The 16,927-nt window shown below is 39.5% G+C and overlaps 1 protein-coding gene across 4 annotated transcripts; it reads left to right on the top strand.

Moving 5' to 3' along the window:
* Window positions 1-661: 661 nt before the first annotated feature.
* LOC133608839 (WD repeat-containing protein 76-like) lies at window positions 662-16,888 on the top strand. Of its 4 annotated transcripts, none has more exons than XM_061964417.2 (15): window positions 662-1,102; window positions 2,231-2,341; window positions 4,493-4,564; window positions 4,659-4,745; window positions 6,241-6,302; window positions 6,433-6,550; window positions 6,630-6,731; window positions 7,902-7,939; window positions 8,016-8,169; window positions 8,267-8,425; window positions 8,642-8,757; window positions 8,853-8,951; window positions 9,021-9,173; window positions 9,246-9,299; window positions 11,920-12,458. In XM_061964417.2, exons 1-15 carry the CDS (start codon window positions 1,064-1,066, stop codon window positions 12,173-12,175), a joined length of 1,620 nt encoding a protein of 539 aa, XP_061820401.2. In that variant the 5' UTR covers window positions 662-1,063; the 3' UTR covers window positions 12,176-12,458. The 4 variants fall into 4 exon arrangements, with proteins under 4 accessions (XP_061820401.2, XP_061820400.2, XP_061820403.2 ...); XM_061964416.2 differs by having other exon boundaries at window positions 663-1,102; window positions 2,234-2,341; window positions 6,630-6,749; XM_061964419.2 differs by lacking the exon at window positions 11,920-12,458 and adding an exon at window positions 16,819-16,888 and having other exon boundaries at window positions 664-1,102; window positions 6,630-6,749.
* The last annotated feature ends 39 nt before the right edge of the window (window positions 16,889-16,927 follow it).

Here is a 16,927-nt window from a genome sequence, read left to right as displayed (position 1 = left end):
AGGTTTGGTTGATATCAGCACTTCAGTCATCAACAATAATATCATCTGAGAAATGGACATTGAAACAGTGTAGGTCTGACTTGGTAGGATATGTACAGCGAGCAGTGAACATAGTGAGCTCAGAAAGCATAAGAACAAGTATATACATTTGATTATTTACATTTGATTATTTACAATCCGGGGGGGGGGTGGGATGGGGTGGGGGTAGGGTGTTAGTCTAGGGTTGTATATGCCTGGAGGTGTTCTTTTAGTGCGGTTTTGAAGGAGGGTGCGGTTTCTTTTACACCTGTTGGGAATGAATAATTACAATCAGCATAAGCGTGTGTTCTAGCAATATTCCTGTATTATTATTTGATGTACCGGTATGTATTTGCTCTTTTTCTGTTGTGTTATCATGCAATGTGCTGATATTTGATGGTACTGTTTGTATTTTTACCATGTGAAGCACTTTGAGAGCTGTCTTTGAGAAGTGGTATATAAATAAAATGTACTTACTAAGAAACATACATAAAATGTATAGTAAATGCAAATATTAAATACATGTGTATTAAATAAATGTATACACTTAAAAATGTATGGATTTTCAAACCTAAATTCATAGCTTTATAGAAATCCCCCATTCTGTAATATTAAAAGTATTAAAATAAATAAATAAATTCTACTGTACAAATGGGTAGGATTATTACACATTTACCGTTACAAATAATGTGTGCATTTAATATGCAAAATTTAATTTCATCATCATCATCCATACTAATATCTATTTATCTACTACTCTAATAATAGTGTTTTTGCAGTCTCTTATTTTGCCAAACGATGGCGACATAACTGAAGTAATACTGTGTGCGGAAGTGACACTTAAATTCTCGGACGGCCATTGGTTTAAAGTAACTAAAGCACCGCCCTTTCAATGACGTCGCCACAAATTTAACCAATCAACTGCCGGTACTCCGTTTCACAAAACTCATTTCTCAATTACTACACACGACTTTCAGCTGAGGAACCTGTAGTAGGCCTTAATCCACAATAATTTTTTTTTTTTTTTTTAACTTTTTTGACCGGCATGGATTCGAGACGTCTAAAGCACCAACCCGCAGAAAAGGTAAGGGTTGTTTGGCATGTGATTGAACTAATTTGGACATGTAGTGTTTGCTAGTCGGTAGGCTATAGACCAAATATTTTTACTCGGGGGACACATTGAGAGAAAAAATGTGTCTGGGGGGGGGGGGGGGGGGGCAATGTGTATAAATTATATTTACACATTTATCTGTAAAAATCTGCTGTACAGTATGTGTTTGGGTCCCTTTTTTTTCAGGAACACTAATACCAAAAGTCACAATGTCCAATAGAGTTGTAAAAACGTTATGACAGACTACCTCAAAAAAGAAATGGAATTTTACATATTACTGAATGGGACACCCAAAATGTACATAAAAAAATAAAGAAAGTGGGATTTACAATATTAGCTATGAACAATAAAACACTGAATATTAACATATGAATGTTGCTCCTCTTTTACATCTCAGACCCACTCTTCGATAGACATCTTTCACAATTAAGCAAAACAACAAAAATGTAAAAAACAGCAAAATATGAATGTCAACTGTAATAAACACCTACAGTGTGATATATTATCACTTTTATGCAGAATTTGTTGTAAAAATCTGCTTACGCATCTGTTTCTGACACACGCGTTTCAGGCTGGCTGCTCTTAAAACATAACCCCGCCGACACTGGTTTGTTCCTCCTCTGAGCTGCTGTGACGTAGATTACTTTAATAACTCGTATAACACCCGAAAGCGCAGATTTCAACCATTTAAATATTTTCTAGAGTTCCAGACTTACGGTAATTTAAAAGCAGCACTGCACATCATAATGGCAGCTACAGTTTTGAGGTTAAAGGTTTAAAAAAATGATGTAGAACGTCCGGCGGGCCGGATGGAAAATCTTATTGGGCCTCATATTTTGCCCAGGTCTGCTATAGACCTTAACTGTGTTTTCATACAATGGACTATATTCACAAGGTAAACACACTTGAATGTGAGAGTACCGTATTTTTCGAAGTATAAGTCGCACCGGAGTATAAGTTGCACCAGCCGAAAATGCATAATAAAGAAGGAAAAAAACATTATGCAACTTTCATAAACTATGAAAAAAACTGCGACTTATAGTCCGAAAAATACGGTAATGTGTAGCGTAATTGTGGCATAATTTAATGTTGTTCACTTAGCAGGAGGGGACCCCGATCCAGATAAAGGGAGTCCGCAAATCTTCTCGAACAGTCTTGCCACCCAAACGCCTTCGATACTACCCTGCTGCTCTACTGCCACCCAGGAGACAGGTGGGACACATTACCTTACAAAACTTCAAGTCGTTAGTGTATAGCTTTAATGTCAGTAAAGATCTACAGTTCACTGAGTAACTCAACACACAACCATTGTTGTCAAAATAGCTGGCAACAAGTAACACACTCACAGTTCATTTGTCCAAATTGTGTCCCTTTCTACTCCAAAGAGTGAGCACCATTGTTATCAAGCACTGTCTGACTGTGCTGCCAACTCCTCAGTAAGGAAAGTAGCTATTGGAGCTCCTAAAATTCGCCATATGACATAATTGCCTAATTTGCCTAATTTGGTGTAGTAGAGTTTTGTGAGAGAGTAAAATGATTAGAACTGAAAATGAACTTCTGTTGAATCTTAGTTTGTTTTCTTTACATTTAAATCAGTTTTGTTCTGCATTTATTATGCCCTATTATGCAAAACCAGTTTTTCTTAACTTTTGTTACCTGCTGTGTGTTTGGGATCTGCATAAGTCCCAAAAATGTGAAATCAAACTGTGGAGACATTGCAGAGATATTTATAAAACAATCTTGCCTTCCTTCATACTTCTAGGAAACGCGCTGTTTGGAATATGCCCCTTTGGTGATGTTTTGGCTATTGTCTATATCAGCGGATATCTCTATATATCATATACATAGAGATATCTAAATATATCTCTACATATTTAGGGGCGGTATGGCGTAGTGGGGAGAGCAGCCGTGCCAGAAACCTGAGGGTTGCAGGTTCGCTCCCCGCCTCTTGACATCCAAATCGCTGCCGTTGTGTCCTTGGGCAGGACATTTCACCCTTGCCCCTGGTGCCGCTCACACTGGTGAATGAATGATAGGTGGTGGTCGGAGGGGCCGTAGGCGCAAACTGGCAGCCTCGTTTACGTCAGTCTACCCCAGGGCAGCTGTGGCTACAAATGTAGCTTACCACCACCAGGTGTGAATGAATGATGGGTTGCCACTTCTCTGTGAGTGCTTTGAGTATCTAATAATAGAAAAGCGCGATGTAAAATCTAATCCATTGTTATTATTATTATTATTATATACGGTATAGATAAACATATAAATAAACATGTTTTGTATATTTCTGCTTGTCCGACGCTGTCACGGTAATTTTTCCTTCTTTTCACTACTTTTGTTTTTGCTTGTCTCGTTTTTAGAGCAACAAACTCAACAGCACATAACGCTACTTACAGTATGTAAATGTTTCAATGGGTGGGAAGACCGCAGCAAGACAATCACCTCATACCGAGATTATTTAATTTTGTCCCACTTCCACCACCAAATCATAGCTGACATCAAAGACATGCGCACTAAGGATCATTTCAACCCGAATTTCGGAAAATATGTTACAATCAGAATTAAATGTTGATCCAAACATGTTTGGTCAGAATCTTCCAAATGGCGTATTTACATGAAGCACTTTTATTCCGGTTAGACTTTTAATCCGATAAAATGTGTCTGTGTGCATGTAGCTACTGATTGGATTGGAACGTTGCAATGATTTATTTGCAGATGTGCATTTTATTTGAGTCCTTGACGCAGAGAGGATGTGGGTCTCATCTTTGCTATGACTGCAGCGGGGATTGCTGCGTGAGGCTACTCTGAACCTGACCACCTGTGCTCACGGCAGCACCCGCTGCTCGTTGCAGAGTGATACGTGCTTTTGTGTCTCCAAAATATCCAAACACGTCGCTAGTTTCTTTTGAGAAATTAAAAGTTGCTAAGAGGAGTTGGAAAGTCACCAGATTTAGCGAGAAAGTTGCCGCGTCCGCCTCATGCTGATTTTGACTATGACCCAACCACCACCATATTTGACTGTCGGCTAACCCTTGCTTTGTGTTGACAGATATTTAGACAATAATTGCTGTGTGTTGACTTCTTTTCCGCGAATAGTAAATCCATACACAGACTACTTTTATAGCCACTTACTTTCTATAGTATTTTCCCTTGAATATCTCCATCCATCCATCCATTTTCTACCACTTGTCCCTTTTTGGGGGATCTACTTTAAAAAAAATGCTTGCTGAAAAGTGAAAGGTACAGTACTCACTTTTGTGAGATACTGTAATACCTTTGCAAAAGTGGCTTTTCAGATTGTGCAAAATGTACTGGCACCCACTCATTAACTGAAGTAATAACCATCCATTATTGTTTTCTAAAAAGCGCAACATAGAAAACGACGAGGACGAACAAGACGATGTTTCAGTTGCGGAAAACAACAAGGAAATTACAAATGTAAGTACCGCATTAGGAGTTCCCTCCAAATGAGTAAAAGTTATTTCAATGTGCACATGATCAGTCTTACACACTTTTTTTTTTGTTGGAACAGGACAAAGGACTTTCAGCTTATGAATTGGAGCGTTTGGAAAACATCAGGCAAAATCAAGCCTTCCTCTCTGCTATCAATCTGTTTCAGGTAGACAAGCATAATCCCGTAAGAATGATGTTTGAAGGCTGTCCTTACAGATGTCCCATGACTAGAGGTGTGGGAAATAATCGATTTTTACAAGCATTGCAAATCGGTTATAGACAATTATAAAATCGATTAGTAAACTTTAATAATCGGTAATCAATTTATTTATTGTAAATAAAGTAATCCAAGCAGTTCTAAAATTGAGTGCAGCAAGCCACCTCACCAAGAGATCCGACCAGCTCCTTTATTATAGGGCACTTATGTTCCAGTTTCCCATTAGTTTAATAAATGTAGGAATTAATTTAACTGTTTATTACAAATGCACTGTTTTTTTTAAAGACGCAAGTGATAAACGCTTATTTAGTGAAATGAAAAGAAATGTAAAACTGCATCAATATACATAAATTAAAGTTGCATCAATAATCGATTTTTAATGGAATTGTAGCTCCGTAATCGAATCGTGAAATGCCCAAAGATTCCCACTTCTACCCAAGACACTGCTCTAATAGACAGATGCCTCTTTTTGGCCGTCTGGAAACAAGAAACACCGTCTTTGAATCCCAATTTTTTTTCCAATGCACTTGGTTTACAGTTAACTGGTTCTATGAAGAGGCTATATATCAAATCAATGTTCCCCATTGAAGGGAATTTAAATTAAATTATTGTGGTTTGGGCCCCAGAAAATTTGTACACAATGTAACACAAATGCTTTTAAAAAAGAAAAACACACTTCTATATCAGTGGTTCTCAAACTTTTTTCAACAAGTACCACCTCAGAAAACACTTGGCTCTCCAAGTACAAACTTAATGACCAACATTAATATACATTAGCGTAGTAGGTCTAAATATTCATTAAAAACAAGGGAGAGGTTTTATTAACAAGTATGTTTAATATTTTTGGCCACTGTAAAACTACACAGTTTGAACAGTAACACTGTTTGAATATTTAATTGATTATTTGGCTACTACCTAATGGAGCCTGTGTACCACAGTTTTGAGAATTCCTGTTATACATAATGAATATTGTTTAAAAAATCAGTATGATAGAATGTACTCCAAAAAAATAGTGGTTTTATCAAGTAATGTAATAATGTACATGCAACATTTACCTTCGAGAGCAAACTTCTGTTATTTCCTGTGAGCTGCCTCTGTCAAACACCATCAGCAACTTCTCCATATTTAATGAATAAACGTTCAGTTAAAAAAAAAAAATTAAAAAAAAAAAAGCCTTTGGCTGGCTTTATGTAGCCTAATGGCACCAAAGAGGAAGTAATCCTGATTTGAATGCAAAAAATATTTTTCAACAGAATCCATAGTTTTTTTTTAGTTAGTTAATTATGCCATGTGTTGTCTTCTAAATAATTGATAAGGGTAGACTGTCTCCTTTTTCTGTCTTCTTTGACCCTTGCAAATCTATCATCTTAACAGCTACATATTATGAATAAGGAAATTGTATGGGACCAGGTTACGTTGAATTAATTGTTCTTGTTCTCTGAAGGCGTCTGATGAGTTGAAACGGTCGTCGGCGAAGCTGCAACCATCCCAGAGGGGTCTTGCGAGGTGCGAGATTCTGCTTTTTTCTCCAATTTATGTTTCTGGATTATTTTTCTTAATTCTGTTTAAAACAAGCCAACATGTATTGCCTTCACACTTATAAAGCATTTTTGTGTATCCACTTCTGTGGTGGCAGGTCACATTCGGAGGTAAAAGAAGTGCTGCCGCCTCGCAAGTCCCTGCGTCTCCAAAACAAACAAGCAGAGGTCTGGACCCTTCCCCCTGAATCCAACAGATGGAGTGTCCCAGGACCGGTAGTTCCTTTTGCAGATTTGCCCTTTTTCCTGCCTTCTTTTGCATATTACATATTCTTTGTTCTGTGCACTTTTAAAGGATTTGTGGGCAAAGAAGCCTGCAGGTCCTCTATCCATGGAGCCTATCAACATGGCTGAAGCAAGCAAACTGCCACCTCAGCTTCTCAGGCTCTGCTCTGATGTAGGAGGCACTCAAGTGGTATAACTCATGTGCTACATTGACTATATAATGTCAATTTACCGTATTTTCCGGCCCATAGGGCGCACCGGATTATAAAGCGCACTGCCGATGAATAGTCTATTTTTGATCTTTTTTCATATAAAAGGCACACACACATTAAACGAGTCACATTATTATTATTATTTTCTAAATGGAAAACACTTCCTTGTGGTCAACATAACATGTAATGGTGGTTCTTTGGTCAAAATGTTGCATAGATTATGTTTTACAGATCGTCTTCAAGCCGTTTCTGACAGTCTCTTCCGGATGTGCCGTTTTGTGGGCGGTCTTAATTTACGTGGCTCACCTTCGGCAGCGTCTTTTCCCCATCATCTTTGTTGTAGCGGTGTAGCGTGCAAGGACGGGAGTGGAAGAAGTGTCAAAAGATGGAGCTAACAGTTTTAATGACATTCAGACTTTACTTAAATCAATAACAGAGCAGTATCTCCTCATCCAGAAATAACACCGGAAATGTGTCCGGTGAATAACCGTCCGACCGGGTCCTTGGGTGGATAATGTAAACTCACTACACCGGTATGTTTTAGCGCTTTCATGGCGAGTTTACTGACATATATAAGTAAGAACTTTACGCTTCCTTATATTAGAAATGGCAACAGCGGAGGATGAATGTCTCATAACAAGAAGATAGACAAAAAGAAGAAGCTTATCAACTATGGCGTTGGTACGGACTACAAAGGCGGACCTGCGCAATTTTTCAGGATTTATGCAGGTCCCAAATACAGATCAGCAGGTACCAGAAGGTTAGAAAAGTTGCTTTTGCATAATATTGCGAAACAAAACACCAGATAATGTCTTACCTTATACACACACCATAATGTTACTCGTATGTTGAAGCACATCAAACGGTGCAGACTACACTTATCTCTTATGTGTGACTGCCATCTACTGGTCACATTTATCATTACACAATGTACCAAATAAAATTGCTTCGAGGTGGGTAAGCTCAACCAAACGTATTCCTTACATTAGGCGCACCGGGTTATAAGGCACACAGTCGAGTTTTGAGGGGGGAAAAAATATTTTTAAGTGCGCCTTATAGTCTGGAAAATACGGTAATAGGTAATGCATAATATGTCAAATATATTTTTGTGGTATTTTCTTTCTCATCAGGTCTCGCCAAAACAAATGGGAGAACTTAATTTGTCAAAGTATGAGTTTAACTTTTAATTAACGACACCTGGTAGTTGACAAAGCAATTGTTGACATTTAGACTCTTGGTTGAAGGTACTGCTCCACGCTGGGGAAGATGAGGATTAGTGAAGACAAAGTGGCCAAAGTGGTGATGGACCACATCTTCTCAGCAGCCTTCCACCCTTCTTCCACAAGTCTGCTAATGGCCGCTGGCGACCAGAAAGGGAAAGTCGGCCTCTGGAGTTTAGTGCGTTTTGGTTTTTCTATTAATCAATGTTTACAATATTGACTCAAGATATACAGTATTTACACCTTTTTATTTACTTCTATCGGTCTTTCCGCAGGGTGAAGACTGGGGAAATGATGGCGTTCTTCTCTTTGAGCCCCACAGTCGCTCAGTGGGCTGCTTGGCTTTCTCCAGGGCGCATTCCACACAGCTGCTGAGTCTCAGCTATGACGGATCTCTGCGCTGCATGGATGTGGAAAAAGCTGTCTTCGATGATGTTAGACATCTTTTTTTTATCATTATTGTTCTCTCCTTAAACCTTGCTTCCTCCCATAGTCCAAATCTAAACGTCACTTCTCATCCAGGAGATAACCCACAAGTTGAACTTTATAGAATTTGCTCTAAATCAGCCGGGATAGACTCCGGTTTCCCAGGCTTAAAAGTACAGAATAGTCAATGTTAAACAGGGATGAGTTGTTTCTGTGTGGTGTAGGTGTACAACGTTGAATATGGGCTGAAAACCTTTGACTTCCTGTCACATGACTGTTTGACTCTGGTGGTCGGGGACTGGTACGGAAATGTGGCCATCGTGGACAGACGTACCCCAGGGTATGTTACCATGGCGTGGGCCGTGTTCTTAAAATACCTGTACTCTGCTGCCTATTTCCAAGTAAGCAGAGCTGACCACTCCTGTGGATTTGCAGAACCTCACACGAGTCTTTCCACTCACTGGACCCCAAAGTTTTACGCTGTGTCAGCGTTCATCCTCTACAGCAGCAATACTTTGTAGTGGCAAAGAACAGGTAGGCATGAACTAAGTCCAGTGCTTCATAATGTTTCATCACTCATGCCCTGAATCAATGAGTCTGCAGGGAGGTGAGCATTTATGACATTCGAAGTCTGAAGAAGAATGAAAGCCAGCCTGTCTGCCAGCTGAATGGTCACTCTTTAAGCATATCCAGCTGCTTTTTCTCACCCTGCACGGGCAACAGAGTGGTCACTTCTTGCAAGGACAACCGCATAAGGTGCCAGTAAGCACATGGTTACATTATTTTGTTCTTGTGGACATTTTAATGATCTCTCTTGTTTGTGGACAGGGTATATGACACGTCTTCCCTGATGTCTGAAGCCCCCCTGCTGAAGTCCATCAGGTACGTTCAGTTTAGGGCTGCAACTAAAGATTACCGTATTTTTCGGACTATAAGTCTCAGTTTTTTTCATAGTTTGGCCTGGCTCCAGTGCGACTTTTATGTTTTTTCCTTCTTTATTATGCATTTTCGGCAGGTGCGACTTATACTCCGGTGCAACTTATACTCCGAAAAATACGGTAATTTGATAATCGATTAATCTGTCGATTGTTACTTCGATTAATCGATTAATAATCGGATAAAAGAGACAAACTACATTTCTATCCTTTCCAGTATTTTTTTGAAAAAAAACAGCATGCTGGCACCATACTTATTTTGATTGTTTCTCAGCTGTTTGTACATTTTGCAGTTTATAAATAAAGGTTTATTAAAAAAAATGCGCATGCGCATAGCCTAGATCCAACGAATCGATGACTAAATTTATCGCCAACTGTTTTTATAATCGATTTTAATCGATTTAATCGATTAGTTGTTGCAGCCCTAGTTCAGTTACTATACTACTTGTCTACTACAGTGTTTTTCAACCACTGTGCCGTGAGATACAGTCTGGTGTGCCGTGGGAGATTATGTAATTTCACCTATTTGGGTCAAAATATTTTTTGCAAACCAGTAATTATAGTCTGCAAATTTGCCGTTGAGTGTCGGTGCTGTTTAGAGCTCGGCAGAGTAACCGCGTAATACTCTTCCATATCAGTAGGTGGCAACCGGTAGCTAATTGCTTTGTAGATGTCGGGAACGCGTCTTGTGAGACGACGAGGGTTTGTCGTCGTATCTAATGCTTAAACCACAAATAAACATAAGGTGAGTGCCCCTAAGAAAAAGGTTGAAGCTTAGGGAAGGCTATGCAGAACAAAACTAAAACCTAACTGGCTAGAAAGTAAACAAAAACAGAATGCTGGATGACAGCAAAGACTTACTGTGGAGCAAAGACGGCGTCCACAAAGTACATCCCAACATGACTTGACAATCAACAATGTCCCCACAAAGAAGAATAGCAACAACTGAAATATTCTTGATTGCTAAAATAAAGCAGACACGTGTTTAAGGAAGACATGAAACTGCTACAGGAAAATACCAACAAAACAGGAAAAGCCACCACAATAGGAGTGCAAGACAAGAACTAAAACACTACACAAAGGAAAACAGCAAAAAACTCAAAATAAGTCATGGTGTGATGTGACAAGTTGTGACAGTACACCTACTTTGAGACAAGAGCTATAGTGATCCATGCTAGGTTATGGTTTAAAGTCATATCCGACAATTGCGACGACGACTTTTTACTGTCAACTGAGTTTAGTTTTTTAATGATTTCTGCTGGTGGTGTGCCTCCCGATTTTTTCAATGAAAAAAATCTGCCGTGGCTCAAAAAAGGTTGAAAAACACTGCTCTACTAGGATTAATGTTGCTAAGTGGTTGGAATTTAACAGACTACAGCAGGGGTTCTCAAACTTTTTTCACCAAGTACCACCTCAGAAAACAATTGGCTCTCCAAGTACCAACATTATAATACAGTAGCGTAGTAGGCCTAAGTATCCATTAAAAACAAGGCAGGTTTTATTCGACTAGTACATTTAATATTATGGGCCACTGTAACATTACACACAGAACAGACTGATTTTTTTTTTTTTGGCATACCACTAGATGGAGGGCAGCACGGTGGTAGAGGGGTTAGTGCATCTGCCTCACAATACGAAGGTCCTGAGTAGTCCTGGGTTCAATCCCGGGCTCGGGATCTTTCTGTGTGGAGTTTGCATGTTCTCCCCGTGACTGCGTGGGTTCCCTCCGGGTACTCCGGCTTCCTCCCACCTCCAAAAACATGCACCTGGGGATAAGTTGATTGACAACACTAAATTGGCCCTAGTGTGTGAATGTGAGTGTGAATGTTGTCTGTCTATCTGTGTTGGCCCTGCGATGAGGTGGCGACTTGTCCAGGGTGTACCCCGCCTTCCGCCCGATTGTAGCTGAGATAGGCTCCAGCGCCCCCCGCGACCCCAAAGGGAATAAGCGGTAGAAAATGGATGGATGGACCACTAGATGGAACCCACGTACCACAGTTAGAGAATCCTTTGACTACGTTAATCACTGTGGTGTACTGTGCAATTGCAGTTGGTACCCTTAATGCAAACTTTCCACTGCCGCATGAAAGATTAAAAGATGAGGAGGCCGCATTGATTTATTAAATTTTTTGCGATAAAGATGATCACCACCTGAACAAAACATTGAGATCTTAGCTTTTTTGTAGATTACAAATACAATTTGTGTTGTGTTGAAAAGATGTCATTATTATTATTACATTTTACTTTTACAATGTGCCGAGGGCCAATCGAAAATGAGCTGCAGGTGGACAATTGCGCCCAGAGATGCACTTTGGACATCCCTGCTTATAATGAAACTGTATTTTATTATGTTCTCAGCTAGATAAAGCAGCAAAATGCTTTTTCCCCTGCTCAGATTTCCACTGGAAACGTTACCCGCTTTAGTCGGAACGAGACAATGGAACAGAACAAGGGTCTCATATTTTATTATTTCTATTTTTGAGAAGCCTGGTTGGATTGCGTATTAAAGTATATAACTGTCAGCGTTGATATGTCTTCTGTGACGGTTTGTCTTCGTCCATTTGCAGCCACAACATGAATACGGGTTGCGGGGTGTCCACACTGTCGGCCGTGTGGGACCCCAAACAGGAGAACTGTCTAATAGTGGGAAGCGTTTCTTGGCCGCGCAAGGTGCAGGTGTTCCACGAGAGCGGCCGACTCTTACAGTCCTTCGAAGACGATGAGCTCCTCTACACCGTGCAGTCAGTCACTGCTTTCCACCCCACCAGGAACGCAATCCTGGGCGGCAACTCGTCAGGACGCCTGCACGTCTTCTCTGATTGACACAATATTAAAACATTCACAAGTTGTTACTGCTGGCAGTCATCCATCTGGATGTCTGTTAAACTATTGTTATTTGTGATAAATAACAACAAAACCTTGTCAGAAAAGTATTAGTTTAAAACAAGTTATCTTGTTAAACTGTTTTTGTTTGTTTTTAATTCAGTGCAAATGTTTGTTGAGTTCAAATTGTATTACGGTTTAATTTAGAAACTGATTCTATAAATTTTATCTAAGTAACTTTTCAGTGGTGTTCATTTCAAATGACCGCCTCTAGATGTATTGTTACACTCAATTTCTACACTTCTATGACCTGTGTGATGTAGGCCTCCCTTCTCATTTTTGTTTGTAAATTTTGTGCCGTTTCAGTTTTTAAGTTATTCTAAAATAAATTTTCTTATTATAAATAAATGATAAATGGGTTATACTTGTATAGCGCTTTTCTACCTTCAAGGTACTCAAAGCGCTTTGACAGTATTTCCACATTCACCCATTCACACACACATTCACACACTGATGACGGGAGCTGCCATGCAAGGCGCTAACCAGCAGCCATCAGGAGCAAGGGTTGAAGTGTCTTGCCCAAGGACACAACGGACATGACTAGGATGGTAGAAGGTGGGGATTGAACCCCAGTAACCAGCAACCCTCCGATTGCTGGCACGGCCACTCTACCAACTCGCCACTTTGTTAAAATCTCCCCAAATGTGTCCCATTTGTTCGTACTGCAACATGTTTTGTCTGTTATTATTTTTATGTTAATATTTTATTTATTACCAGCCCCTTCACCTTTTCTCAAACATTTGTGCTGGAACATTCTTTTGTCTTAGTTAGTATTGTGTCATTATTCATATCCAACCCCATCACCTTGTCAAAATCTCCTAACTTGTACATTTGTGCTATGTTATTTGCCTAACTTTCATAGTTTTTATTCAATATAAAAACTATAATAGACAAATTATCTGCAGCACAAACGGTTGGGAGATTATGACAAGGTGAGGGGGCCTGGTAATGAATAATAGGTTAATAACTAAAATAGTTTATGGTTTAAAAAACACTATTTGCTGCACAAAGGAATGTGGACACATGAATTGTTTCCTTTTGCCATTCGACTCATGATGGAACAATTCCTCCTGTCTTATATTATCCTTTAAAAAAACGAGGCGCTGGGGCCTATCCCAGCTGACTTCAGATGGAAGGCTTACACATAGACATATAGATTAAAAATTGGAGAATTAACGCGCGCTGTCTGCCAATAAAATCAGGCGAGTCGACCATCAGTGTCTCACAAAGATGTCAATCAACAATGTTGTTACACTCTGGTAGCGCTGCTTGCAAAGTGAAAACAAAAAAACAGACTGACGGCAAAGTGCAGGTAAAAACGTATTTAAAGACAAATAAGGAATGCAGAATGAAGTTGCAAAGTAGAAACACTTAAAAAGTCAAATGCCAATGATGCAGAACTGTCCTTGCTTTGCGCTGGGTAGAAAATAATACAAAATACAGTAAACATAATTTCAAAACTGTCTTGTGTCGGCGAGTGGAGCAACGCTGCGACTGGCGGGGAGACGGACGTCCAAGGGTTGGCCACTACGACGATACACGAGGAGGGATTTGAGCGCAGGATATGCACCTCTGCTTTTCTGACCATTAAGTTAGCGGTCGATATTGATTTCCACAGAGTTTTAATTTGTGACTGTGCCTGTAAGTAGAAAAGCATTTGTTGTTTTACCACACCCCTGGCCACGCCCACAACACCAAAAATAGATTGCCAATCTCTGGGAAACACTGCATACTAAAATCTGATCAATTGTATGCTTCTTCATTAACACAACTTTTAAATATTTTTATTCAGTTAACTGCAGAGTTTCAAGTGACTTTTTGTATGTGTGTGTCAAAGTTCTTACCGGTGGAGTGGGAGCATGCAGGTGATGGGCAGGCCACTCAGAGACTGTTCACTGATGGGTCATGGAAGGTGGAGAAGAGGGGGATGAGGATTAATTTTTTTGGAAAATGCTTTTTTTTCAATTCAATGTTTTTCTTGTCCAGCCTTACCTGCTTGTTAACATGCTCGCTTCCTGTCATTTAGCTGGGCAGCGACTGGTTGTCGGGGTTGATGATTGCAGGGTGTGCTGAAAAAGGTTAGCTGGTATTTAAAATGTATTTGTGGACACAACAACAAATAGCTACCAGTATAAAAAAACATTTTAAGTGTGTATATCTGAATGGGGCCAAGGGGAGATTACAGCTTTTATTAAGCTCTTTATGCATTAATAAAGCTAAATGTAATGTATGCATTAGGTTGTATTGTCTATGATGTCTTACCCAAGAAGATCCAACAAATCTGAGGACTATCTGGAATCCATGATTAAGAACCACACTTGTGTTTTCCTTTCCATAATTTGCATGAATTTACCTATGGAAGAAAGGACATTTTGCTTAGTAGGTTTTGTCTAACAGCAGCACAATTTCAGATCTGCCAATCTTAAAGACATTTTATGAGTACTCCAACCCCCTCTTTTCTTGTTACATAATGACTTTGACTTTGTTTTTCCTCATTTTTGGAGTATATCTACAATAGGCTGTGGGCCAACAAAGAATGAGCCACAGTCAGCAAATGGCCTTTAAGCCACATTTCCAACACTCCTGCTTTTATCTTCATCAGCGTTGAGCGTGTGAAATTACGTGTGAGATCAACCTAAACCCTGCTTGACTATTTAGCTCGTCAGCTTCCTTTGACCTGAGCGAACAATGAAAATTCAAGAGAAAAGGGGACTGAACTCCAAACTAAAACCGGCCAAATGCAACAAAATGCGTACCTAGAGAGCAGCGAGGCGTACAAGTGTAGTCCTGTTGGAAGGTCTGCCTTTTCTTTTATTATGTCCCACAGTGGCAACCACATGGACATTTTTCTCCTATCGAGACCTTTTTAATCTGCTTCCTCTTTTTTTTGCCCTGTAACACAGAGACACACATATATATGAGGAAAACTTAACATGAACTGATAGAAGCATCTTCATTCTTGAACATGACCATGGTGGACTTACATAGTTGTCTGTGCAGGACCAGTTTGGGTACATCTCTTGGTGGATATGTTTCTCAACGTCGGCTAGCTGGTAATACTTTGCTTGATCCGACGCTGAGAGTGACTTCCACTGTGGACACATAAGCACACATTTTTGTCACTCAACAACACTGTCAGCCTTTTTCACCTTGATGTTTACAGTACACATACATACAATGATCATACTGTCACAACTTCACATTGAATTCATCAAAAACAAGAACAACATGAGCTTTGGGGGTGTTGGAAAAAATTATAGTTACATTTTAAGAGTTGATTCTTAAAATGTTGTTTTTTAGCCCATCTCCTGTCTTACTCGCAGCATTTAAACTTCATACGTCAGCAGCCAAGAGGAGCTTTTGTAACCAGTAACCTTTTTATTATAATGTATATACCATTGCGAGAATCAATTTTAACCCAAAATCGATTCTGAAAAGAATCGTCACACCAAGAATCAGAATCAAGTTGTTGTAAGAGTCACATCCCTAATGAGCATGTTCTTGGGGGCGAGCAACAGGTGCTAACTTCAATAGATGTAACTTTGCCAGATCACTAACTCTTGTCTGCTTTATGACAGACAAGCCAGTACAATCAGTCCCGCCTCCAACTGCACTGTTTTATTAATGAACCAAGGACACACTAATACAAACTGCTAATGTGAGAAAAATAAACTTTACAATCCAATCGTAAGACGAAAGTAACAATTTTCTATTGACCAATCAAAAGTGTACATTTTGTACACGCACGCATGCACACACGCACGCACGCACACACACACACACACACACACACACACACACACACATATATATTTACATACAGTGTGAACACTAACCTTGTGACCCACGACTTTATTGGCCTCAGCGTTGTTTCTGATGTTTAGCTCAGCCTTGACCTTTGACATCTGCTCCTTCCTAAAGATCATAAATGCGTTTGGTGGCTTCTTAATGTAGGCCTTCTCTCCATCCCGCTGGGTGTATTGTTTCCTTTTTCTACAAAAACAAACAAAAAATGGTGAAGGATAAATCCTTCAATGATTGAGAGAAAAATCCTCCAAACATCCACTTAAATTGTAAACAGCAACTAAAAGTAAAATAAAAACTGCTTATGGTTCACATATGTGCTTTTGAGATTGTTCCTAATACTTACTGAGATGTGGAGACCAGTGTAGAGGCAGGAAGGTCTATATAAGTTGTCCTGGAACACTCTGGCAGCATCACTGAGGGTCCATCAAGGCTCTGTTGAGGACACAAAAAACATTTCTGTCAGAACAATGTTTTCCCTCCCTGATCTGGAAATACTATTGAGAACAGGATAACATATATCTGTACAAACCCACTGTATGAGTTACTTCATAAAATTATTTGGTTATCTAAACAGATCAATAAAATGAGCTGAGATTTGCAACAACTTTAAACAATTACCAAGTTGAGTCTATCAAATCAATTTGTAGCTTTTAAACAAGACTGCTGGTTTGTGGTTCTCAAAAAAGAAGAAACAATTGCAAATGATTTATTAGGAATTGCATTGTTATACGTTTTATACTAATACTAACACTAATACTGAAATACTTCACTTTCAGGGATTTCAGAATGTGTGTCAAAGTTCTTACCGGTGGAGTGGGAGCATGCAGGTGATGGAGAGGCAACTCAGCAACTGTGTCCTGATTGTTCAAGTACTGTGGAGAAGAA

Source organism: Nerophis lumbriciformis, linkage group LG06 (assembly GCF_033978685.3).
Source record: "Nerophis lumbriciformis linkage group LG06, RoL_Nlum_v2.1, whole genome shotgun sequence".
In the NCBI taxonomy this organism is placed as follows: domain Eukaryota; kingdom Metazoa; phylum Chordata; class Actinopteri; order Syngnathiformes; family Syngnathidae; genus Nerophis; species Nerophis lumbriciformis.
The sequence above is the reverse complement of the archived record's forward strand: the minus strand, read 5'-3'. Positions and strand labels throughout refer to the sequence as shown.